Consider the following 20996-nt stretch of genomic DNA (forward strand, 5'->3'; position numbering starts at 1 on the left):
AAAACGGAATAAAAATGCGCTCAGCCAGAAAAATTTATAAGGTACCAAACAAAAAATACTTAAGAACTTTCTCGTTTTTTGGAGGCGGTTAATAGAAGCTGATCTCATAGATCGATTGCCAAGCAGTAAAGCTATTTTTACCATTTATATAGTTTTTAATTACAACGCATCTGAAACTCATGTTCAAAACAACGGTCAGAGCAATAGGATTTTTTTTGTCTGCCCCAACACAACGCGATGCTGGCTATGTTGGGTATATAGCCAGGAATATCTTGTTATCGTATTTCGAGATATATATAGCCATTAATAATTAACTTTTAATGTGTAATCACTAGTGTAGCTACTGTAAGTTAGCAAATTATGCAAGGTATAGCAAATGGGTGAAGTAGTTTAAGAGTACAGTTTTCTGTGTTCTTCTAAACATTCTTTCCAGATATGTAATATAAGTAGAAATAAGAAACAACTTCTAATTTTTACTCATCCGAGCTTCTAATCATTCTCTATCATTCTAGAAAGATTACAAATCTTACATTATTTTCTAATTGAGGTAAAAATGAATAAATGACATTAATTGCTTTTAATATTTATTTTTTGAAATAATTCTTCTCTACAGACATAGGTGAATGACCCGAGTTACAAATGTATAAACATGGAATGTGTAAGTACCTACTAACCGTGAGTATGTGACGAGCATACTTACAATAATTCAATAAGATGGTTCTACATCATATATAATTTATAACATAATATGGTCATCCAATAGAATTAGAATTTAATGAAATCTCATACAAATCACGACTTGATAAATCTTATTTTACAGTATATACAAAACAAGCAGAAAAAGTACATAATATATCTCTATTTACATGTATAATGATCTACTATTCACACATATATTAATCTATTCTAAAAATTATCTTAACAGTGCATTTATGTATTGTTAAATTAGACCATTATCGTGTTTCCGATAATGCTCTCTTTGTCAAGCAGTTCAGAATATCCCGATTCGTCGCTGCAAGCGCTGTCATTATCGCCGACTGTTTTGAATACATCGGTTTCAGTGCTTGAGTGCAAGCTCTCGACATCTGTTAGATTGTCGATGAGCGACTCAAATTTGCCTTCGAGATTCGTCATGTTGGAATCTCCACGCAGCAGTGGGTATGTGGAGCGTCGTCGAAAACCATTCCTCTCTCCTATCGGTACGTGGTTCACCTCATCTGAGATAACCTCGCTTCCTTCCTTTAATGGTGCGCGGAAGCTCCTGCTACTGCCACGTATGGTTCCAAAGCGAACGCTGTCAAACGCTGCCGCTCGTTCCTCGTCGCTGTCCTCCTTGTGCTCTTCGTGGAACTGTGGCAGCGAGATGGGCTCAGCGTCCGATGACGTCACCGTACTGGCAGTCTCACATCCTGAAGAAACTGAACCGTCGTCGCTGTCCGTGACGAGGTAGTTACCTTGTAGCAATTCCTTTCTGTCGCACATCGTGCTCAATTCACCCATTTCCGCTATCGATTCTAGTGGCTTTATCATTTTGTCGGTTTCATTTTGACTAGGTTCCTCGGTTTCTGTTTTGTAAGTTGTCTCGCGTACGAGAAGGTGTATTATGTCATCAGTAGAATCAGAGCTTTCAGATTCAGAACGGATCCGCTTGACGACGTTCTCTGGGCATGATAATTTGCGAGGTGATTTAACATCTTGTCGCCGCCTGTCCAGAGTTTGTGTGCCATAATCATCATCGACAGTTTTCTTTGCGTTCATCTCAGCTTCTTCTTCGTCTTCTTCAGAGCAAAGTTCCTCAATAGCACCAAGTTTTGGAGCTGATTTGGAACGCTCCAAGGGTGGTCTATAATTGAGTGCGCCTACACTGAGCATTATCTTTCTACGGGGCATACTGGGGTTCTCATAGATGCTATTCGCAAGGCTGAGCCTAGCGTTCTGTTTGCAGATACGATCCTTCTTAAATTCGACTAGGGCCTGTTTTAACTTAACTTGTAATTCTTCAGAGATTTTCTTTGAAATGGATTCTTTGGTGCATAGAACGGCGTGGCAACGGAGTTCGTGTTTCAGTTTCTTTCCTTCATGGCGGTAGACCCAGCAGAAGAGTTTGGGATAGTGGGGTGGGCTCGAGCAGTAGGTGATGCGGTGGGACCAGTACTCTGTGAGCCCGTGTTCTTTGGTGAAGCCTTTGAGGCCGGAGTTGGTGACGGAGAGCTTCATGACCACGTCGGGTTTCGTGGATTGTTGATAGTTGCGCCATAGAGTAGCGAGCGGCTTCTCTATGCAACCTTCACCTGAAAAGATAGAAAAGGCATTGTATTATAAATATATTTGAGAACGGAACTGGTAATGTATTTTTATTTATTAATAAAGAGGATTAGCTTAGCCTAGCAACAATTGCCAAGCGTTTTATTTCAACGTATTTTGTTTTTTTTTTATTAGTATTATACATAGCTACAAGAACTAGACTTAATTCAATAAAATTTGACTTTTTACATTTAAGTTTCGCATAAAAGCTCTTAGACACCAGTACTTTTTAAATGATATCTCAAATCCGTTGAATTGTTTATCTATACATTCGGATAATATTTAGGCCAAGCGTGGGTGCGACCCACGTGATTGTCGCCAGGTATCATTGCTTCGATATCAATCAGTTTGTAATGTCGAGGTGATCATGTACTTCATAAGGAACGCGTGCGCATTGTAAAAAGGACATCGCTATTTAAGGTTAAACTCTTAAAGCCAGAGAGTCGATAGCTATTGTCTATTTATATAATGCTTAAGTTCAGTATAGATCACTGGAATACCTTGACTTTGCTCGTAATGAAAAATGTTTAAACAATATACACGCTGTGTGCATTTATTATAAAATGTCTAAAAGCGACATTATTGATTTTTTTTTATAAAAAAAAGAAATTCGTGTATAGAAATTAAAATTTTAAATAATCAGTCTTAAATAGAGTTCTCGAATTAAAAACAATTTTTAACACGTTTTTATTAGCTTCAGCCATAGATTTGTATATGTACCGATTCCTTTAAACTCGATTTTGACCCACTTTAACGGACAGAGTTAGTAAAACTTTGTACACTTATTAAGGATTGGTGACATTACAACGATTTCATGGTTTTATCTTATTATCCTGATTAGGATCGCCGGGATTAAATAATTTAAGCGTGTTTTTCAAATTATATTTATAACGTCTTCTAATTTTTCTATATAATTAAAGAAGATATTTACTTAAAATATCTCACCATTTCATTTTAACCGACTGATTCTCAAAAACGACAGAGGCTCTCATAAATCGCTGTGTGGCTTTTTACATGAAACTCGAATTTACCGTCATAGGGTCATATTAGACCACATAGAATTAAAATTATACACCCGTCCTTGAAGAGGTCATGAACCCGTGACCCCTAACACCCCAAGACTTACGTCTTCCGTCTGGCCATAGGGGGGAAACGAACCATAACTATGTTAAATATTAAACTTTACTATTTTAGATTTAATTTTAACAATTTACATACAGCTACCTTGTTATTACGCTTTTATTAAATTATTTCGTTTTGAAGTAATATGAAAGAAAACGAAACTATGAATTGTAAAAAAGCTGGCCATTAAGGAAAATAAACCAGGTTTAAATCCGTTACGCGTATATACAGCTAGATTTATTTACTGAACCATTATTGATTTTAGTAAATCGCATTGAAACTGTTTCTTTTTGTATGTTTAAAAGCAGTTATATTTTTTTCTTAGATTAATAAAAACAAACCAGTTTGTCGAATCCTGATACCATCAGATTACTGTTAGAAAATAATGAAACCATAATACTGTCATTAAACTATCGCTATGTATAACTGTTTGACGGAATACCTGTAACGGATTAAATTACAATTGGTGTTCATAATGTAATTTCTAGATATACATTCACCTAGGTATACTAAATAGAGAAATGTTTGGTAGTGATGTAAATATCGTAACTGCACCTCGTTTCTGGATATTTTGTGTTATCTATAGACACAAGAATAGTCAGTGTTTGATTTTATACAATACTAGCTGCGCCCCGCGGCTTTCCACGCGCTATGTTCGGAGTAGTTTAATAGATGTTATTATATGTATGTAAATGTATACACCTTCCTCTTGAATCACCATATCAATTAAAAAAAACTAATCAAAATCCTTTGCGTAGTTTTAAAGATTTAAGCATACTCGTACATAGGGACATAGGTAGACAGAGAAGGCGACTTTATTTTATGATATGTATACGAAAATATTGTATAACTTTTCAGTTCGCTTTTCTTCAATATCCCTAACGATCCTACCAAGCCTTTCTAATTCGTCTCAACTGAGATTCGAACTCACACCACCAGATTATAACACCAGTAACCACTACGCTGAGAATCCATTATTATAAATCTGACATATTCAATTTGTTTAATCAGAATGAATGATTACGATTTATTATTTAACACGGAGCTACGACCACTCGGCTATGCATATCATTAAAGTATTATTATTGTCAAACATAACGGAACTTACTGCTTCCTTGATAAATTGGTTAGTAAATAAAATATATATAAACATAAATTTATATTGAATTTACATGTACTGGGCGTCGAGCATGCTTCGGAATGAATAGGGCCAGCTACCGGGGAAGGCAACACACCCCCAGGGGATAGGCGTGAAATAGCATGGTGCTACTGTGTTTCGTAGAGCGAGTGGGGGAACAGGAGGCCCATATTAACCTTATTACTACTTATTATCTTTCTTCGCTTCACTAATCCATTCCGTTATCTTTAACTTTTAGTCTCCTGTAAATGTTCACTGGCGCTGGTAGCGCTTACCAACAGGCGCCCTACCAGATCTTTTGTCGACTACACCAAAACATGTTAAATCCTGTGAATATGGTATGGAACAGATGCTTTAACATCTGTTACATTGATAACCCTTTACGATATGTAGATTTTACTTATTAGTATCTTTCTTAGTTACTGTTTAAGTTTCTGATTTTAGAAGCCGATTGTTCTTAAAATATGCTTCTTGGATTTATCAACCTGTTTCAGTATTTGTACAGATTAATAGAAAACCATAGGTATAAAAACATGTTATAAGACATTCATATGGATATTATTGTATGAACGATTCCGCGAATTTTGTCGTCGTATAATGAACTTTTTACCGACAATAAATTTAACTAATTCGTATTAGAGTGCTAATTATTTAATATGCGAGGTTTTTATTGTGTAACTTGTTAGCAAATGAAATAATATATGAATAAATCATGTGTTAAGTGCGTTGAAGCCTTTGATTTAAAACTGGTTGTAGAATTTGAATAAATACTTGAATATTTATATTAATTTAATAATGTAGGCATATATACCAATAAAACAATAAGTACATACCAACATCAAGATGATTTATAAGTTTTGCTAGGTTTCCGAGATGAAGATGAGAAATAGGCATGTCGAGTTAAAAAATACATATTATAAATCGTGTTCACAGGCTTCAATTAATTATTTAACAAGATTATATGTTTAAATGATAGATTATCTTTCGATTCGATAACTGTTCTTTTATTTCATCTTAATATATAAAAATCCAGTATCATGATGTATGTTCCCAATGAACTCTTCACCAACTCAACTGATTTTTATGAAATTTGGCATTTTATGTGTAATTTTGTCCAACTTAAGATATAAGATAGTTTTTATTTCGATTAATTATCCCAATAATTTATAATCTTCTTTTTAATTATTACTCAGCTACAGCAACGCGTGGCCGGGTATGCTAGTTAGTAATAAAAAATAAGAGACGAGGATCGATGCTGTCAGTTTTTATTAAAAACTATTTTGTTTTAAAACGATTGCGGTTTTTTTTTATGTCGATTTTCAGTAAAGGTTTTTGTCTAACTATTTTTAATTGGCGTACACTTCAGTGACTAGTACAAAATTATAATGACAGCTGCAATATATTTTTATGTATGAATGTATCCTATCCTACTAATGTCATAAATGCGAAAGTGTGTAAGGATGTGTGTGTGTTTGTTTATCTTTCACGTAAAAACTACTGAATCGATTGCAATGAAATTTGGTTCGTAGACAGCTGGACAACTGGTATAACATATAAGCAACTTTTATCCCGGGATACGGACTAATGCGGGTGCAAGCGCGGGGTGCAGCTAGTGTATAAAAAATATTTTTAAATTTTCAACCGATACAATTTGCAAAAAATTTACGCGGCACAACCCTACGTTTTTCATCATGATTTGAACCTATGCTATAGATTAGTTCATACAAAGTCTTTATATCGGACCGTGAAAATATAACAAACAGATGGCTAGAGAAATGGAGGTAATTATAATATTACAATGAATTCTGCCTTGTTTGTTGTAGGAACGGAATATTTATTCGATGGATAGTTGTTTATTCTATAGAAACATTTTGCTCAATTTTTCTGAGTAAAATTATAAATATTAACGCAACATAAGGAAGACGTCTCATGTACATCTCACGAGTCATTTAGCAGATGTAACAATGGCTAGGGCTGCCAAAAATTATATCGTGATTTTATTTTTTCTATAAAATCTATAAAATCACAATATATACGATAACGTACAATACGAAACATATTTATTATGATTTTGTATTTTTAAAATTACTTGTTCGCAAATTATTTTTTGTCAGATATGTAAAAGTAGATGAAAGTTTTAATGTTACTAAAAATTAATCATTCGCAATTAATATTCACTCTAATATCCTATAATATAATAACTAAAAGACAAGATAAAAATAAGCAAATAACTAATATATCGCAGCCCTAGCTATGACCGTTACCTTACATAAGGCAGTGGCCATAGTGACGTAACAGTTTGTGTTCTTGCTAACTTGATGCTAATGTTTACGGAATTCGTAATGTCTTTTCAGTTCTAGTGATAACTTAGTGCTTCGCAGTTAATACCTAGAGCTATCAGCTCGAACCTATCTTAAGGTTAAATTACAATCTAAGGGTATAGTATCAAATCATGAATTAAGCAAATAAATACAAAAAACTCAACGTGATAATCGAAATATAGCTCTAAGGTGTTAGACATAAAGTAACCATAATCAAAAATATTTACATTTCTTTTATTCTTATAGACTGATGAGGAAGTAGGGTATTGGAGGTCAGAACTAATTGATACGGCCGGTTCATTAATAAAGTAAACTAATTATTCGTAACTAAAAGTTTTATATACGGAGGCATCTATACTAATAATGTAAAGCTGAGGAGTTTGTTTGAACGCGCTAATCTCAGGAACTACTGGTTTAAACTGAAATTTTGGCTATGGATATGGCGATGCTAAGGTATAGCACAGATAATATAATATTAGATATGAGGACTATAACATCATACGCCATGAGACGTGGGTGAAACCGAGGGTAATGACTACTTCAATCCTTTCTTTTAACTGTTCCCCTAACTACTATAATAATAAACTATTCACACATTTTTGAGTTTATGCGAAAAAATAAGGTTCTTTAAAGATGAAATATTGTCTCTCAGAACATTCATACAAAGTCGGTTTCAAAGTATTAGTGTACTCCTGATGAGACCGAGACGCATTTGATCCATCCAAAACAATCAGCGACTTTCACTCGTCCGTGAGAGAACAGAGGTCGTTGGCTCGCACTGAATTATGTAATTTCATATCTAGCCTGTATTTACTATGAAGCATCATTACAACCATGAAGCTGGGTGTTTGTAATGACATAAGCATATAGACTTATATACAGCGACGCCATGTTAACGTGAAAATAAAAGATGCATCAATTTGGATATAGTTTGTCACACACAAACACACACACACACACACACACACACATACACGCACACACGCACGCACGCACGCACACACCCACACACACACACACACACACACACACACAGAGACATACTTAGGTTAATATGACGGTATTTACGGTAAGATACACATTTCTTAGTTTGCGCTAGCTGGGACACGCGGGACAAACTTATTAGAGGAAATTTTATAACTACAGTAATAAATTATTGCCCATATTACAATTTGTTGTCAATTTTTTTCCTCCATGCGCCCCGGGTTATAATCCTAATATTATAAACACTAAAGCAGGATGGATGTATGGATGTTTGTGACTCTTTTACGCGAAAGCACCTTATCGAATCTGTATGAAATTTGGAACAAAGATAGATAACAGTCTGGATTAGCACATAAACTTCTCACCCGGGTACCACGCGAGCGACGCCGCGGGTTATAGCAGTTCCACATAAATTGTTTAAGTTTACAATGTGACTTGCGAGATATTAACTTGAAGGGTGTATTTAAACAAGTGTGCTATCGGGTCGTGTTATTTCTGGACGATTTAACCGAGGCCTTGAAAAGAGCGGATATACGTAAAGATAATATTTAAAAAAATGATTATCGTATTGTTATACTAGAAGTTCTTCGTTAATTATGTGATTTATATATCATATTTCAAACTTTTTTATTTAAAGCTCATTATGAATTTTGAGATTGAAAGCTTACGCTTTCAACTACACATTGATCAGAAGTACTTTAAAACTCAAACTAATAACAATAAATTATCGCCTCCCCTTATCGCTCAGCGTACCGCCCCGCCGGTCCCATGGCCCCGCGAAGGGCCACAAACCGGTGTGCAAGTAGGCAAGCGCTTTCACCAACTGTCAGTGCCAAGTTGGGCGCCATTCTTGAGAATAATATTATTAACACAGGACAGTGTTATCATGTAAATATTAGAATGTATTCACACTTTTTTTATATGAATTATTAAAATTTTTTTTTTATATAATATAATTGCTTAGACGCATGTATGGTATATTCCATTTATTACAAAAAGCGAAGAGGTTTTGAAAAATGTAGCATAAAAATCAGCTCGACTGAATGGACAAAGGTTAATTCCATCTCAAATTTTTGCCGTTTTATGAGGTATTTTTCGCAATAAAAAAAACATTCTGAAAAATGCCCCTGATGGCTACAATAGGGGATTGATTTTTGTGCAGTTACATCAAGATTCAAAGTGGTAACCACGCGTGTATAACCTCAGATTCACATCTAGTAATTATAAATATATTCGAAGTAACCAATGTTATTAAAATAAAATTCCAGGAACATACTGATAGCTGTTTAACTCGCCCATACTACAATACAATGTTTACAAGAGTCCTTAATCGAATATCAGATACTACGTCACGAGGTCGTTGCAAGCCGCTATTGTCGGGTGCGTTGACCCTGAAAGCTAGGCTATCACTTAAGGGTACCATCGCTCATCCGAGATGGTTTATCGTATACACGCTGTAATTTAATCGGCATTCAAAGGAAATTTATGTGGACGTAGTGCTTCTGAGTGCATCTCTTAATCAAAACATCAATTTTTCTTTAAAAGGGTAAAACGGGACTCTATTATTATAACTTTGCTGCCCGTTTATATTCTGTTTGTCAGACTATCTGTTACATTGTCCGCTCGTACGTCTCTCACCAGGCAGTCAGTCGTCAGTCTTAGGATACATTTATTTGTGTTGCCATTATAAAAACAAATAATGAAAAAAAGGAGGTTAAGCAACGGTTGACACGATCATAAATTGGATGGCTTATATGTACAGAACCCAAAATTTCACGAGTCCAACTTACATTTGAAAAAGAAATGCGATAGCATAATTAAATAAAATTATGAACACAATAAAATTTTGAACAATAATTATCGCTCCAATTGTCTGCTTTTATTTCAACTTATTTCAAACATTTCGTTCGTAGAAGCCCTATACACACACTAACTAAATACACACATTTTATTAAATGTACTTTTATATACTTGTAATACTATTTTAGTAATGAGGTGAAGAAAACGTTTAGTTGAGGTTCATCTTGATTAAAAACGCTTTACGTAACTGTTACAAATTATTTTGTATGAATTTTTTTTTATACTAGCTGCGCCCCGCAGTTTCACCCGCGTAAGTCCGTATCCCGTAGGAATATCGGGATAAAAAGTTGCCTATATGTTATTCCAGTTGTCCAGCTATCTACGTACCAAATTTCATTGCAATCGGTTCATTAGTTTTTGCGTGAAAGAGTAACAAACATCCATACAAACTTTCACGTTTATAATATTAGTAGGATTCAATGTGACATGAAAACATAAAATCTTAAGTGAAAGGCCCTCATGAAGTTATTAAAACGTAGGTACTCCCGGAAGCGCCACGGTTCCTGTCCCAAACTACACGTCCGTGAACATAAAATAATAATTACATATTATAATAATAATGTCCTTTTAACTGAAATTAACCGTAGTTAAAACCCGTTTCACTTCCTGTCTTTCGTTGATTCCGTCGGGTCTATGATAATATTTTAATTTATTTATTTATTGAGACGATTGCGGATTTTTAACGTGTAACGTTTTTATATTTTTTCGAATATTTCGCATCAAACGACGTTCCTCTTCCTATTTTAGATTTTAATTTTCTGTTGTTTTTCGAGATTTTTATGGGTTGCCAAGCAATTATTTTATATAACTATCAAGATGATTTTAGCGTTCTACCATCCGCATGATCAAACCAACGATAAACAAGGAAAAACATTTTTAGTAGATATCGTTAACAAACATTTGTTCATCGTTATTGGTATTTATTCATTTGCATTAAATTACAATATACATAACCACATTTATGACCAATTATTGTTTGTTAATATGATTACACATGTATATAAATCGTTGTTAATTCCAATTACACAACATAACACATAAACCATTATTAATTAGTAACGGTTAGTTTTAAGCATTTCAATTATTGCTTAAAGGGCCTCAACATTTTCTTTAAAATTCAAATATTGTTCTGCCATCGAACAGCAGTTGTCTACAGTTACTAAATATGTTTATATTATAATAATAAAGAACAAATTTTAATGAAATGAAAAGAAACTGATTCCCGAACCGGTGGTAAATGGTATATCTACCTAATGACAATCAAAAATGCTTCTAGATGCATTGTAGTTTGGATTCGACAATCTAATACTTCCAGCGCACAAACTAGTGTATACTCGAAAATAATATTTTCTTTGTAAATTATTATAAAAACTATATATATAATAACTCGATAAAGGTTGAAAGCCTGCCTTAAATTACTTTTATGAAGCTATTAGCGACGAGTTATATTTCAAACTCTTATTTAAGTAATGTGATCGGAAACCCAATAGAGCTTTTAATTTAAAAGTTGTTAATTGAGAAAAGTTGGTTGAGATTTTGTTTAATTATGCTGTGAACGGTAGAGGATCGTGGATATCAGAATTATAAAGTAGGTACTGTCTTCTAAGATAACTTATCAACAAAAACACTGTCTTCTAAAGGTAGTCCATACCTTGGGGTACAGGCTATTTGCATATTAAATTAGGATAATGCTTTTTCCGAATGCAGATACATTGCAAGGAATAACTCGAAAATATTATTGGCATACTAACAATGTCAACCCAAACCCGTTGTAAATGCTAAAAAATGTTATGACTATTCAAATGTGCTTCTTCTATTGTTATTCAAGAAATAAATGTTTGGGTATGAGTTTCAGTTTGAATAAAAAACGTTAACTAGTCTGTATAAAACTGATTTAACAAAATCAAGCAGTTTAATATGTTTTAAATTATCAATTAATAAACAAATCAAAATGTAAATCCCTACTTCAATAAATTCATTTCATTTCATTTCAAGGACCTCACCGTTCCATAGTTTCCTTATCAACAAATCTCTAGCAAGAACATCGCAATATTATCATAACCTGTATCCTCGGTTTTCATACTCAGATATCATTACATTAGGCGGTCCAATCTCAGCTAATGTGTTTGCTAACGTGTCTCGTATACAATAACAAATATTAACCACGGGTTTTTATATCGATCGTTTTCTTTGCCGGCGACATGTTTGGAGAATAAAAGTTTATGTAGAATATTGAGCTACATAAAGCTCTCTATCCTTTGAAACTATAGTTTCTAAGGATTTTGTAAATGTTTTAAGGCGTGTGGGTACTTGATAATGCGAGAAGCGGCTAGATTCTGTTCTAATAGCTTATCGTAGTATGAAATAATGTTATGAATTAGTTTTTGAATGCGACCTAGTTGAATGAAAATATATTTGATTGAGAATTGTACATTGAAGTTGAGAGGCAATAAAGAAAAGGGTGGATGTCAAAGTGATGAGAACCTTCAATGTATATAGATAGCCTGTTGCCCTCGGCTTCGCCCGCGTGATTACAGCATCTCGATGGAATGGATATTAGAGTAAAACAGAGTATAAATGCAGAGGTGAAGAGAACGATATTTTCATTTTTAAATTATTCAGTGAATGCAAGAACTTTGTGAATTTGATAAAAGTAACAAAAGAAGTTTTCGAATGATTACTGAGTTGCCATATTTCCACACCCCTCCAGACAACTGTCTCACTAACTACCAACTATAAAATAAATTGCGACGTTCGCAGCCGAAAACTTGAACCTTAATCAGATTGTCTGTTCTAGAAGTTTCCAATGTCAGTGACACTTTCAATATATTTTATGCGTCGTAATTGTTTTACACGCGAGATATGGGGTTGTTAACGTGTTTAAGGTTTATTGGCGTAATGGATAAGGCATAACGTAGGTGGAGCGATGCGACGTGTTACGATTCGGCGATTAAAATGTTTATGTGTTGACGATATATGAGATGAAATAAACTTCATGTTATTTTATTATTTATGTACTATGGCTGAAAAAACTATGATAATTTGTTGCATATTTAACGATTTAATCAAAGTCTTTGTAAACTTACGATGTTTCGCCCCTCTTAAAATCATTTAAATACTTTAAATCATATAGGATAAAACAAAGTCGCTTTATCCGTCCTATGTCCCTATGTATGCTTAAATCTTTAAGACTGCTCAACGGATTTTGATGGGGATTATTTTAATAGATATCGTGATTCAAGAGGAATGTTTATATATACAATAACATCTATCAACTGCTCCGAATTTAACGCGTGCGAAACCGCATGCAAAAGCTAGTAATTAATATTTTGACGATTAAATCATCGTAATGGTCTCCCTTCCTCTTTGATTATTAAACAGACACTTATAATCAGAAATACAAAGTGAAGAAAAATAAACTAAAGACATTCGTGGTGGAATAATTATACTAAAAGCTAACACACCGAGTGCTTCCTTTCACGATATATCTAAATAGCGCTAATTATAAAGAAATACACTTAGTAAGAATTTAGCTCATACTCGTATTTAATCTTTAAATTTGCAACTATGTAGTCACTGAACAAATGTTTTGACTGAGTAATCTGGTGCTACTGAATGAAGGGATCAGTTTGAAAACTAAAAACCGTATTTTAACTTAATACTCTCTTCTTGGATCATATATTGATTGTTTTATTCTGTTTTACGTTGCTGCGTAGACTGGAGTGGCTACCTCATTTGGCTCTACTTTATGTCTCCTTAAGTTTTTCTTTATTTAATTGTGTTTTGTGTATTCATTGTTTTTTTTTCATGTGGTGCCGAATAAATGTTTCTTTCTTTCTTTCTTTTATTGATCGACTATTCTACAGTAGATCGATTATTCAATTTGTGTTTGAAATAAATTAAAAGGAAAGGTGTTAAAGACAGGTCTAACCAGTCGATTCAACCCTTAACCATATCAACAAACAAGTAAATTACACAAAAGTGTAAGTAATACGGGCGAATGAAAATTGATTGTAACTGTTTGCTGCATTAAGTGACAAAGAGAAACAGCACATTATCTGATTAAGCCCTTGCTGTTAATAAAGGAAATAGACTTTTAAGTGTTTTATTGGTTTCTTTCTGCCGGACCCTTGAGGTCACGAGGGCTTTAAATTAATATGAGTCCTTCGAGCTCAGTTTTTTGTCCAATCATCCCATATATTTTTTAAATATATCATAAAAAAATAACATGAAAGCATTCATTTAAATATTAACAAAATTTTGTTAGATTGATTTATTGTTTATGTCACTTTATTACTTTTTATTGGTTACTGAATGAACTGCAATTATAATTAAGTAACACCTAACGCGTTGCATAAAATTTTGTTGAATTTATTAAATCTCCAATAAAAAAAAACTTAAACTACGATATTATATTACATGTTTGATTAAACTTGATTTTTTCTACATAGCAACATGAATATTTTGCACTTGAATATATGCTTTAAATATTTAATGAAATGCTGCATGTCCAACTCTGGGACATGCGTCTTCGCACTACGCATGCGTATAAATACCGCTAAACACTGCTCGAAGCGAACCGGATTGAATTACCTGTAACAAACAGAATACATTAACTCGCTTTTCACAATACAAGGATACTACGATTAACCAATAGCGCTTTCAAATCAGCATGAGTGTTATCGACGGACGTAAAAATTATTTTCATAGTTTTTCAGTTCATAGTTGTTTTTTAGTAATTATTATACGTCGGAGAGTAAATCTTATATTGGTCGAACTATTTGAAAATCTATGCAAGTTTGTTAGGTATAATTTCAGCTCTCAACAGATTACGTTTTATAATCAAATTTTGTATAAAGAATAGGTTATATAATTATTTTTATAGCAAAATTAATGTTCAAATATGACATAAACTTTTAAGTAGGAATAATAAGGAATAGAATAGGAAAAGTTTTGTATGTGTAAGGAGTATTTGTAATCTTTCTCAACTTTTATAAAATTAAAATATTAATTTTAATTAGGAGCGCAATCGTATGAGTATTAAAATTTTAATTTTATTCCTCATGTGATTGCGTGATTTAGAGTTGTGTTTAAAATATTCAGATACATGTACATACTCTTAATTTAAAATGATCAAATACAATATATATCAAATATAATATAGGAGAGCCTGCCACAATTATCCGAAGTGCCACCAATTGTTCTTTAAATATCGAAAATTTAACGAAAACTGTAGAATTGAAATTGATACATCACAGTACTCTGTGCATCGAGTACTCTGTGCATTTTATTGCAATCTTTCTTAATAATAATTAAATATGTCAAATACTATTAGAAGTGATGCCCGGAATATTATTACACACGCTACAATAAAGCGACGGCGACGACTCGCATTTCAGCGGTAGGCTAGCAATGTAATTAGGGTTAAATCGGTGCACCGATTCATCGGGGCTGAAACAGCCACAGATTAATAACCTCTAGTGTTGACATTTCTCCCAGCAAATAATATTCGCTTCATACGAAACATTTAATTAACAGAATAGTAAACAGAAACGAGTATATAAATGGGAATTTAAAACTCTGTGTAAATAAATGCAAAAACGCATTAATAATGTTTCTGATTGCTTAAAGCTTGTGTTATCGGAAAGAGATACGAAAACATATTTGAAGATTGATGCTTACATTAACAAGTTTAAATTTATTGAACGTAAAAGGTTCGTTACACTACAATGGTGACTGGTCGATAAACTTAGAGGGGTCACAGGCGGTGCTGCGAGATTTGTTATCAGTTTAAGAAAAAACTTCGATAAATTGATAAGTTCTTATGAAACTTGCTTTTACTTTTTGATTTTGTTGAAATATTAAAAATACAAAGATGTTAGTTAGTTAGTTAGCCTGATAGTTAGTTTTATTATATTATGTACAAACTCGTAAGCTATACCTACTACAGTAATTCCAAAACCACTGCATAATATTGTTAAAATACATTTAATGAATAATTTTTATTTGGCAATACAGACTGACTTTTAAATTAATTCATTTATACATACAGATGTATTAATATATATAGAGACAAAGTCGAAGGCGACGGTAAAAATATTTATATTATTTGAATTCCGTACTTAATTAATGAATATAATTACAAAGAAACCATATAATATATTGTTTTTAATTCCGACAATTTATCGATGACCAACTTTTTTATTTTTACCACGGTCCTTGACCTGAAGTTTAACGTATTGCAAGCTTCATAAAAACTCCAAGGTCGTCAGTTCGATCCTTGGTGCAGTGGAGATGATAATTTAGAAATGAATTTCACACTCAAGCTGTAAACTTTTTCATTCATGTAAACTTTTAAAGGGCCTGTGTAGTGATGAATAGTCCATTTTATTTCTTTAGTATATCTTTAGTATATAAAATATTAGAATTAAAATCTGTTTCTTAACATTTTTTTTATGTTTGATTCTACGCGAGAGTTATACATTAAGAAATTAAAGACTTTTTTACTGATTTTAATCACGATTGATTCAGTATATTTTTATTTGATTGGAACATTCTAGAGGAGTGTGATCACACTCTTGTAATCGGGGAATGAAGTGTAACGAACCGTCGCGTCGGGATAAATAATGCAAGGAATAAATACGTTAAAAAGTCTTTAGATATCGTCATTCAAGAGGAACGTTTTTGACATAACGAACGAATGCTTCAAATTTATTTATTTGTATAGATAAGTAAAGCCACAACTATTTATCTAATTACCAATCCACGCACTAAGTCCGTCAAAACATGACAATTACAAATGATTCATGGTATACAATAATAATGTAAGAATCAGATCTGCGAGCGACGAAACATGACACTCATACAAGTTAAACATGATAATTTTTAATGTTAATGAGGTAGTCACAGCCATCGCGAATTTCGATAACAACTTCTACTAACGATTTGATCGCAGTAACACGATTTTCGTATATATTTAAATAATAATATCGTTTTCCGCAAATTGAATTCGATCATGTTATAATTATTTTGGTAAACATAATAATTATAAGCTCCGTTAAAGTCATATTTTTCACGCGAAGTTTATGTCTATAATTTTTTATCACAATTCCTTTGCGATTTTAATTGAGTTACATGATTAAAATCGGTTAATGCTCATAATTATAATACAAATGTTTTTCTTATGTCGGTGGCGTTTATTAACAACTTAATTGCCATCCACAAAATATGAAGAGATTTCTATGAATTGACTAACTGAGACTTTTTCGAAGGATTGTTTTAAAACGGAGTTTAGACTAGACTATGCTAATATTATAAAGCTGAAGGGTTTGTTTGTTTAAACGCACTAATCTCATGTACTACTGGTCCGATATGAAAAATACTTTCAGTGTCAGATAGCCCATTTATTGAGGAAGGCTATATATGTACCACGGGGGAAACCGGGGCGGACCGCTAGTGAATCATAATTTTAATCAGTTAATTTACTTTATTTTCGAAAATTTCAGTTCAAATTTGGCTCGAAGTTGTTTGTCTTGTGAAATAATGTTTACTATTTCATAAGTTAAACAATTAACGAAGTATGTCCTGGATAATGGCTTTGGAACACAATAAATACCAAAGTAATTCATTGAAACGTATTAACTTTTAGTATGTAAACATTTTTCTAATAGAGAGGCGCTATGAAAATACATTCACTTTCAATGTTTGATTAATATAAAAATATGAATCGAATATTCATACAACGCTTGTAAAAGACAAAATTATAATATTAAAATTCGAATGGATTTAGAATTTACAGCATTTTATGCAAATACTTTTCATAGGAAAAAAAAATTCGCCTTTGAATGCTAAAGGTTGAATAAAATATTAAACGCGAGAAACAATTTTATTCAAATATCGGATTTTGTGTCTTATCTAACCTCTTTAACTTTTTCAATTTCAAAGCACTTGTGTTGACTTTAAACTTCTGCAAGGCACGTGGAGGGCAATATTAACTTACGTTATCTCTGATTAGAAACATTTTCGTATTTATTTTAGACAAACTTTGATGCCTGTTGCATTCAAAAGTTAGATCTAGTGAGTCAACTATAGTAACAATATAAAACTGAAAAAATGTATGTTTGTTCTAACGCTCTCATCTCAGGAATTACAGGATCGATTGCAAAATTCTTAAGCGTATCTATCTGAGTGCTGTAAGCTACATGTACCACGGGCAAACCCGAGGCATCTGCTAGTTACATATATTCTTAGTGATCTAGTCTATGATAACAGAAAATATCTCTTGCTTTTACTCTCCCAACTACATTATGAAACTCAATCACTGATAGCACGGAGAATTACAACACCAGGAAGACGTATTTTTATATAAATGTAATATCTATATTTCCTAACACAAGTTATAAGTGTTTAACATTTACAAATGACCACGTGCCCGATTTTCGGACCCACAGCCGAAAGAGGAAAGTGGAGCGTGTCAACGACTCGACGTATCGGTTGTTTTTGTTGCCTAATAGTTATATAACTATCCGATTGAATAAGCCGTTAATATTTGTACCTATGGCTGGCGAACGTAGTTTATTTATGAGAAATTCTCGGGCAAATCCGTTAAAATGTTTATTTTCGGGCGCAATGGCCGTTTTTATTTACGCAAATGTCAATCATTTAAACATAATGGGCATTTAACGGATTTCAAATTTAAAACACGATACATTGATTTCATTCGTGTATTTAACAATCAAATATAGCTGTTCTATTCTCGTTTTTTTACACATTTTGAGCGACATTCAATGATCATATTAAAGACTTCGATCCAACGCAATCCCGAACACTCTCTGCATCACCCTATGACAGAAACAACTGTTTCAACATTACTCTGGACAGTATACGGGTAAAGCAAACAAACACGTATGAGTAATTACACAACAACACGCGGCTAATACATGATAATGCGCATAAAATAATATTTGTCCTACATTTGTTCACGACTCCACAAATACGAAGTTGATATACAGCCTCTAATGAGTAATAGCTGTGTAATTGTTATTAATAAGTATGTGGCTACGGAAACAGCGGATATCGTAATGAGAAATATAAGAATTGATTCAATTTGTCATAAAATTTTAATCGACTTTTTATGCGTTCGTTACGTCGTAAGTTTTTACTGGGTGGCTCGATTTTAGTGATGCTTTTTTTTGTTGGAAGTTGGTGCCTGCCGCGATGTTCTATTGAAATTTGGTCTAGTTCACAATTATATTTATTATTATTATTACACAACTTGAAGACGGTTTACTCGTTTTATTATTTTTACCGAAAAATATTAATTTTACCAAAATGAAAGGTTATTAAAAGCGATACAATATCAGAAACCTTGGCTTCAGCACGTAACTTCTCCTTCGTAAGTTTGCGCAAGTGAATTGGGTGATAAGGGTATTGTATGAACAAAGAAATCCTCTTGAAGATGATCTCAGCAGACTATAGAATATTTCATCATCAGCCCGTATATCCCACTGGGACACATGCCTCCTATGATGGTTCAGGCCATAGTCCACCACGCTGGCCAAGTGCGGGTTGGCGGATGTCACATGTCGTCGAACTTTTGGTTCATGGACATGTTTCCTCACCATGCTGTGCAGATAAATGTGCGTACATGTGCAGATAAATTGAAAAATCAATTTATTTCCTGCACGCTCACCCGGTCTCAAACCCCGACTTATCGATTTTAAAGTCCAAGGTTCTCATCACTGAACCACCACTGCTTATCTTATAGAATGTTTACTTCGTGTTTAATCTTGCACTTAAACTTATTTTAGAGCGGGACAATAATATCTATTATATATCCTTTAACACAGGTTGTTGCAGATACATAATATTATTATGTGTTATGCAATATATGTGTATGATTAATATACAAGGATGCCTTATAATATTGATTCAGCAAAAATGCCATTGATTACGTCGTTCTTTGTTGAAGAACCCTAATCATTATATGTCCAGCTCTAATTTAAATGGCTCCGCTCCCGCTTAGCGGAGGCGTAAGTCAGCCAATTCCATATTGGTACGTCCAGCTCTCTGAGTAAATTGATTCTAATTTCGCTTTGCGGAAGCGTGAATGAACTATAGCCAAGTGAAAATATTACACACAGTTCTAACAATGATTCCGCTCACGCTTAGCGGAGGCGTTACTGAACCTGCCATATTTATTTGCGAAACTCTCATAGAAAAATAATTCTGCTCTCGCTTTGCGGAAGCGTGAATTATCAGTGGCCACGAAACCATGTTTTATCCAACTCTACTACTTGATTCCGCTCCCGCTTATCGGAAGTATTACTCAGTAACATCGTGTTGGCTTCGATCGCGACTCACGCGCAGGAAGTCTCCGACGCCGGCTACACGTGACTTCCGTGCGCCTGACTGTCACGAAGGGTTTTGAATGTTGACATATATATGAACCATTGTATTAGGGTTATACTTGAATACTTTTATTGATTTTATCGCGTATTGAATGATTTATATAATAGGTGCGATATTTTGAATATGTAGAATGAGTCAGAAAATAAATCAGCCTAGAACTCAACGACATTTTAGCCGAATGATAGCGTTTTAAATCAATTACATCTTCCATAAAGTCAAATGAAAAAAATAAAATAAACCGTAAATGTCATCGATTTCATCTGTCAAGTATTGCAGCACAGCGATATCGAATCTGTGACCTTTCTATTATAAAACACTCGCAATTTCTCGGATTAAACACACTGACACAAATTTAGGCGGAAGGCGACTCTCAGCATTTCTATGTGCCACTTACTGTGTTTGCGCAAGCTATTTGCTCTGTCGGTTTATTGTTTATATTCAAAATAATTTATTGTTATTTCCTTTACAGCTTAATGTCCGTTTAAATTACTCAACACAATTTATCAATTAAAGGAGGGAAAATTATTTAAAAGGAGTAGTTATTTCCTTTATTTTAATATGTTTTCGTTTGGAAATTTAAAAATTTCTTATCAGCAAAAGTTAGTGAAAATAAGCTATGCTAATGTTAGTAATATGATAATTTAAAGAAACATGTTAAATTGAAACTATAGATTAAACGTAAATAATCATTAAAAATATTCAAGATCGATCAATATTCAATTGAGATCATGGTGACGACCCAATATTTCGATGAATTCGTGCAGAAAAGTATTACATTATTATACTTAGTCTGGCCATAAATACTGTTACACTTAATTATAAAAAAATGTTACATTTGAATTTCGAATCTGTCATTT

The 20996-nt window shown here is 33.3% G+C and overlaps 1 protein-coding gene across 1 annotated transcript in view; it reads right to left on the reverse strand.

The window, feature by feature from the left end:
* Nucleotides 1-571: 571 nt before the first annotated feature.
* Nucleotides 572-20996, reverse strand: part of LOC119830568 — a 59728-nt gene continuing 39303 nt past the window's right edge. The window contains exon 2 of the mRNA XM_038353629.1: nt 572-2291. Within this exon, the coding sequence (XP_038209557.1) occupies nt 946-2291 (1346 nt within the window). The 3' untranslated portion in view covers nt 572-945. The remainder of the gene's footprint in view (nt 2292-20996) is intronic.

This window comes from Zerene cesonia, chromosome 11 (genome assembly GCF_012273895.1).
Source record: "Zerene cesonia ecotype Mississippi chromosome 11, Zerene_cesonia_1.1, whole genome shotgun sequence".
Taxonomy (NCBI): domain Eukaryota; kingdom Metazoa; phylum Arthropoda; class Insecta; order Lepidoptera; family Pieridae; genus Zerene; species Zerene cesonia.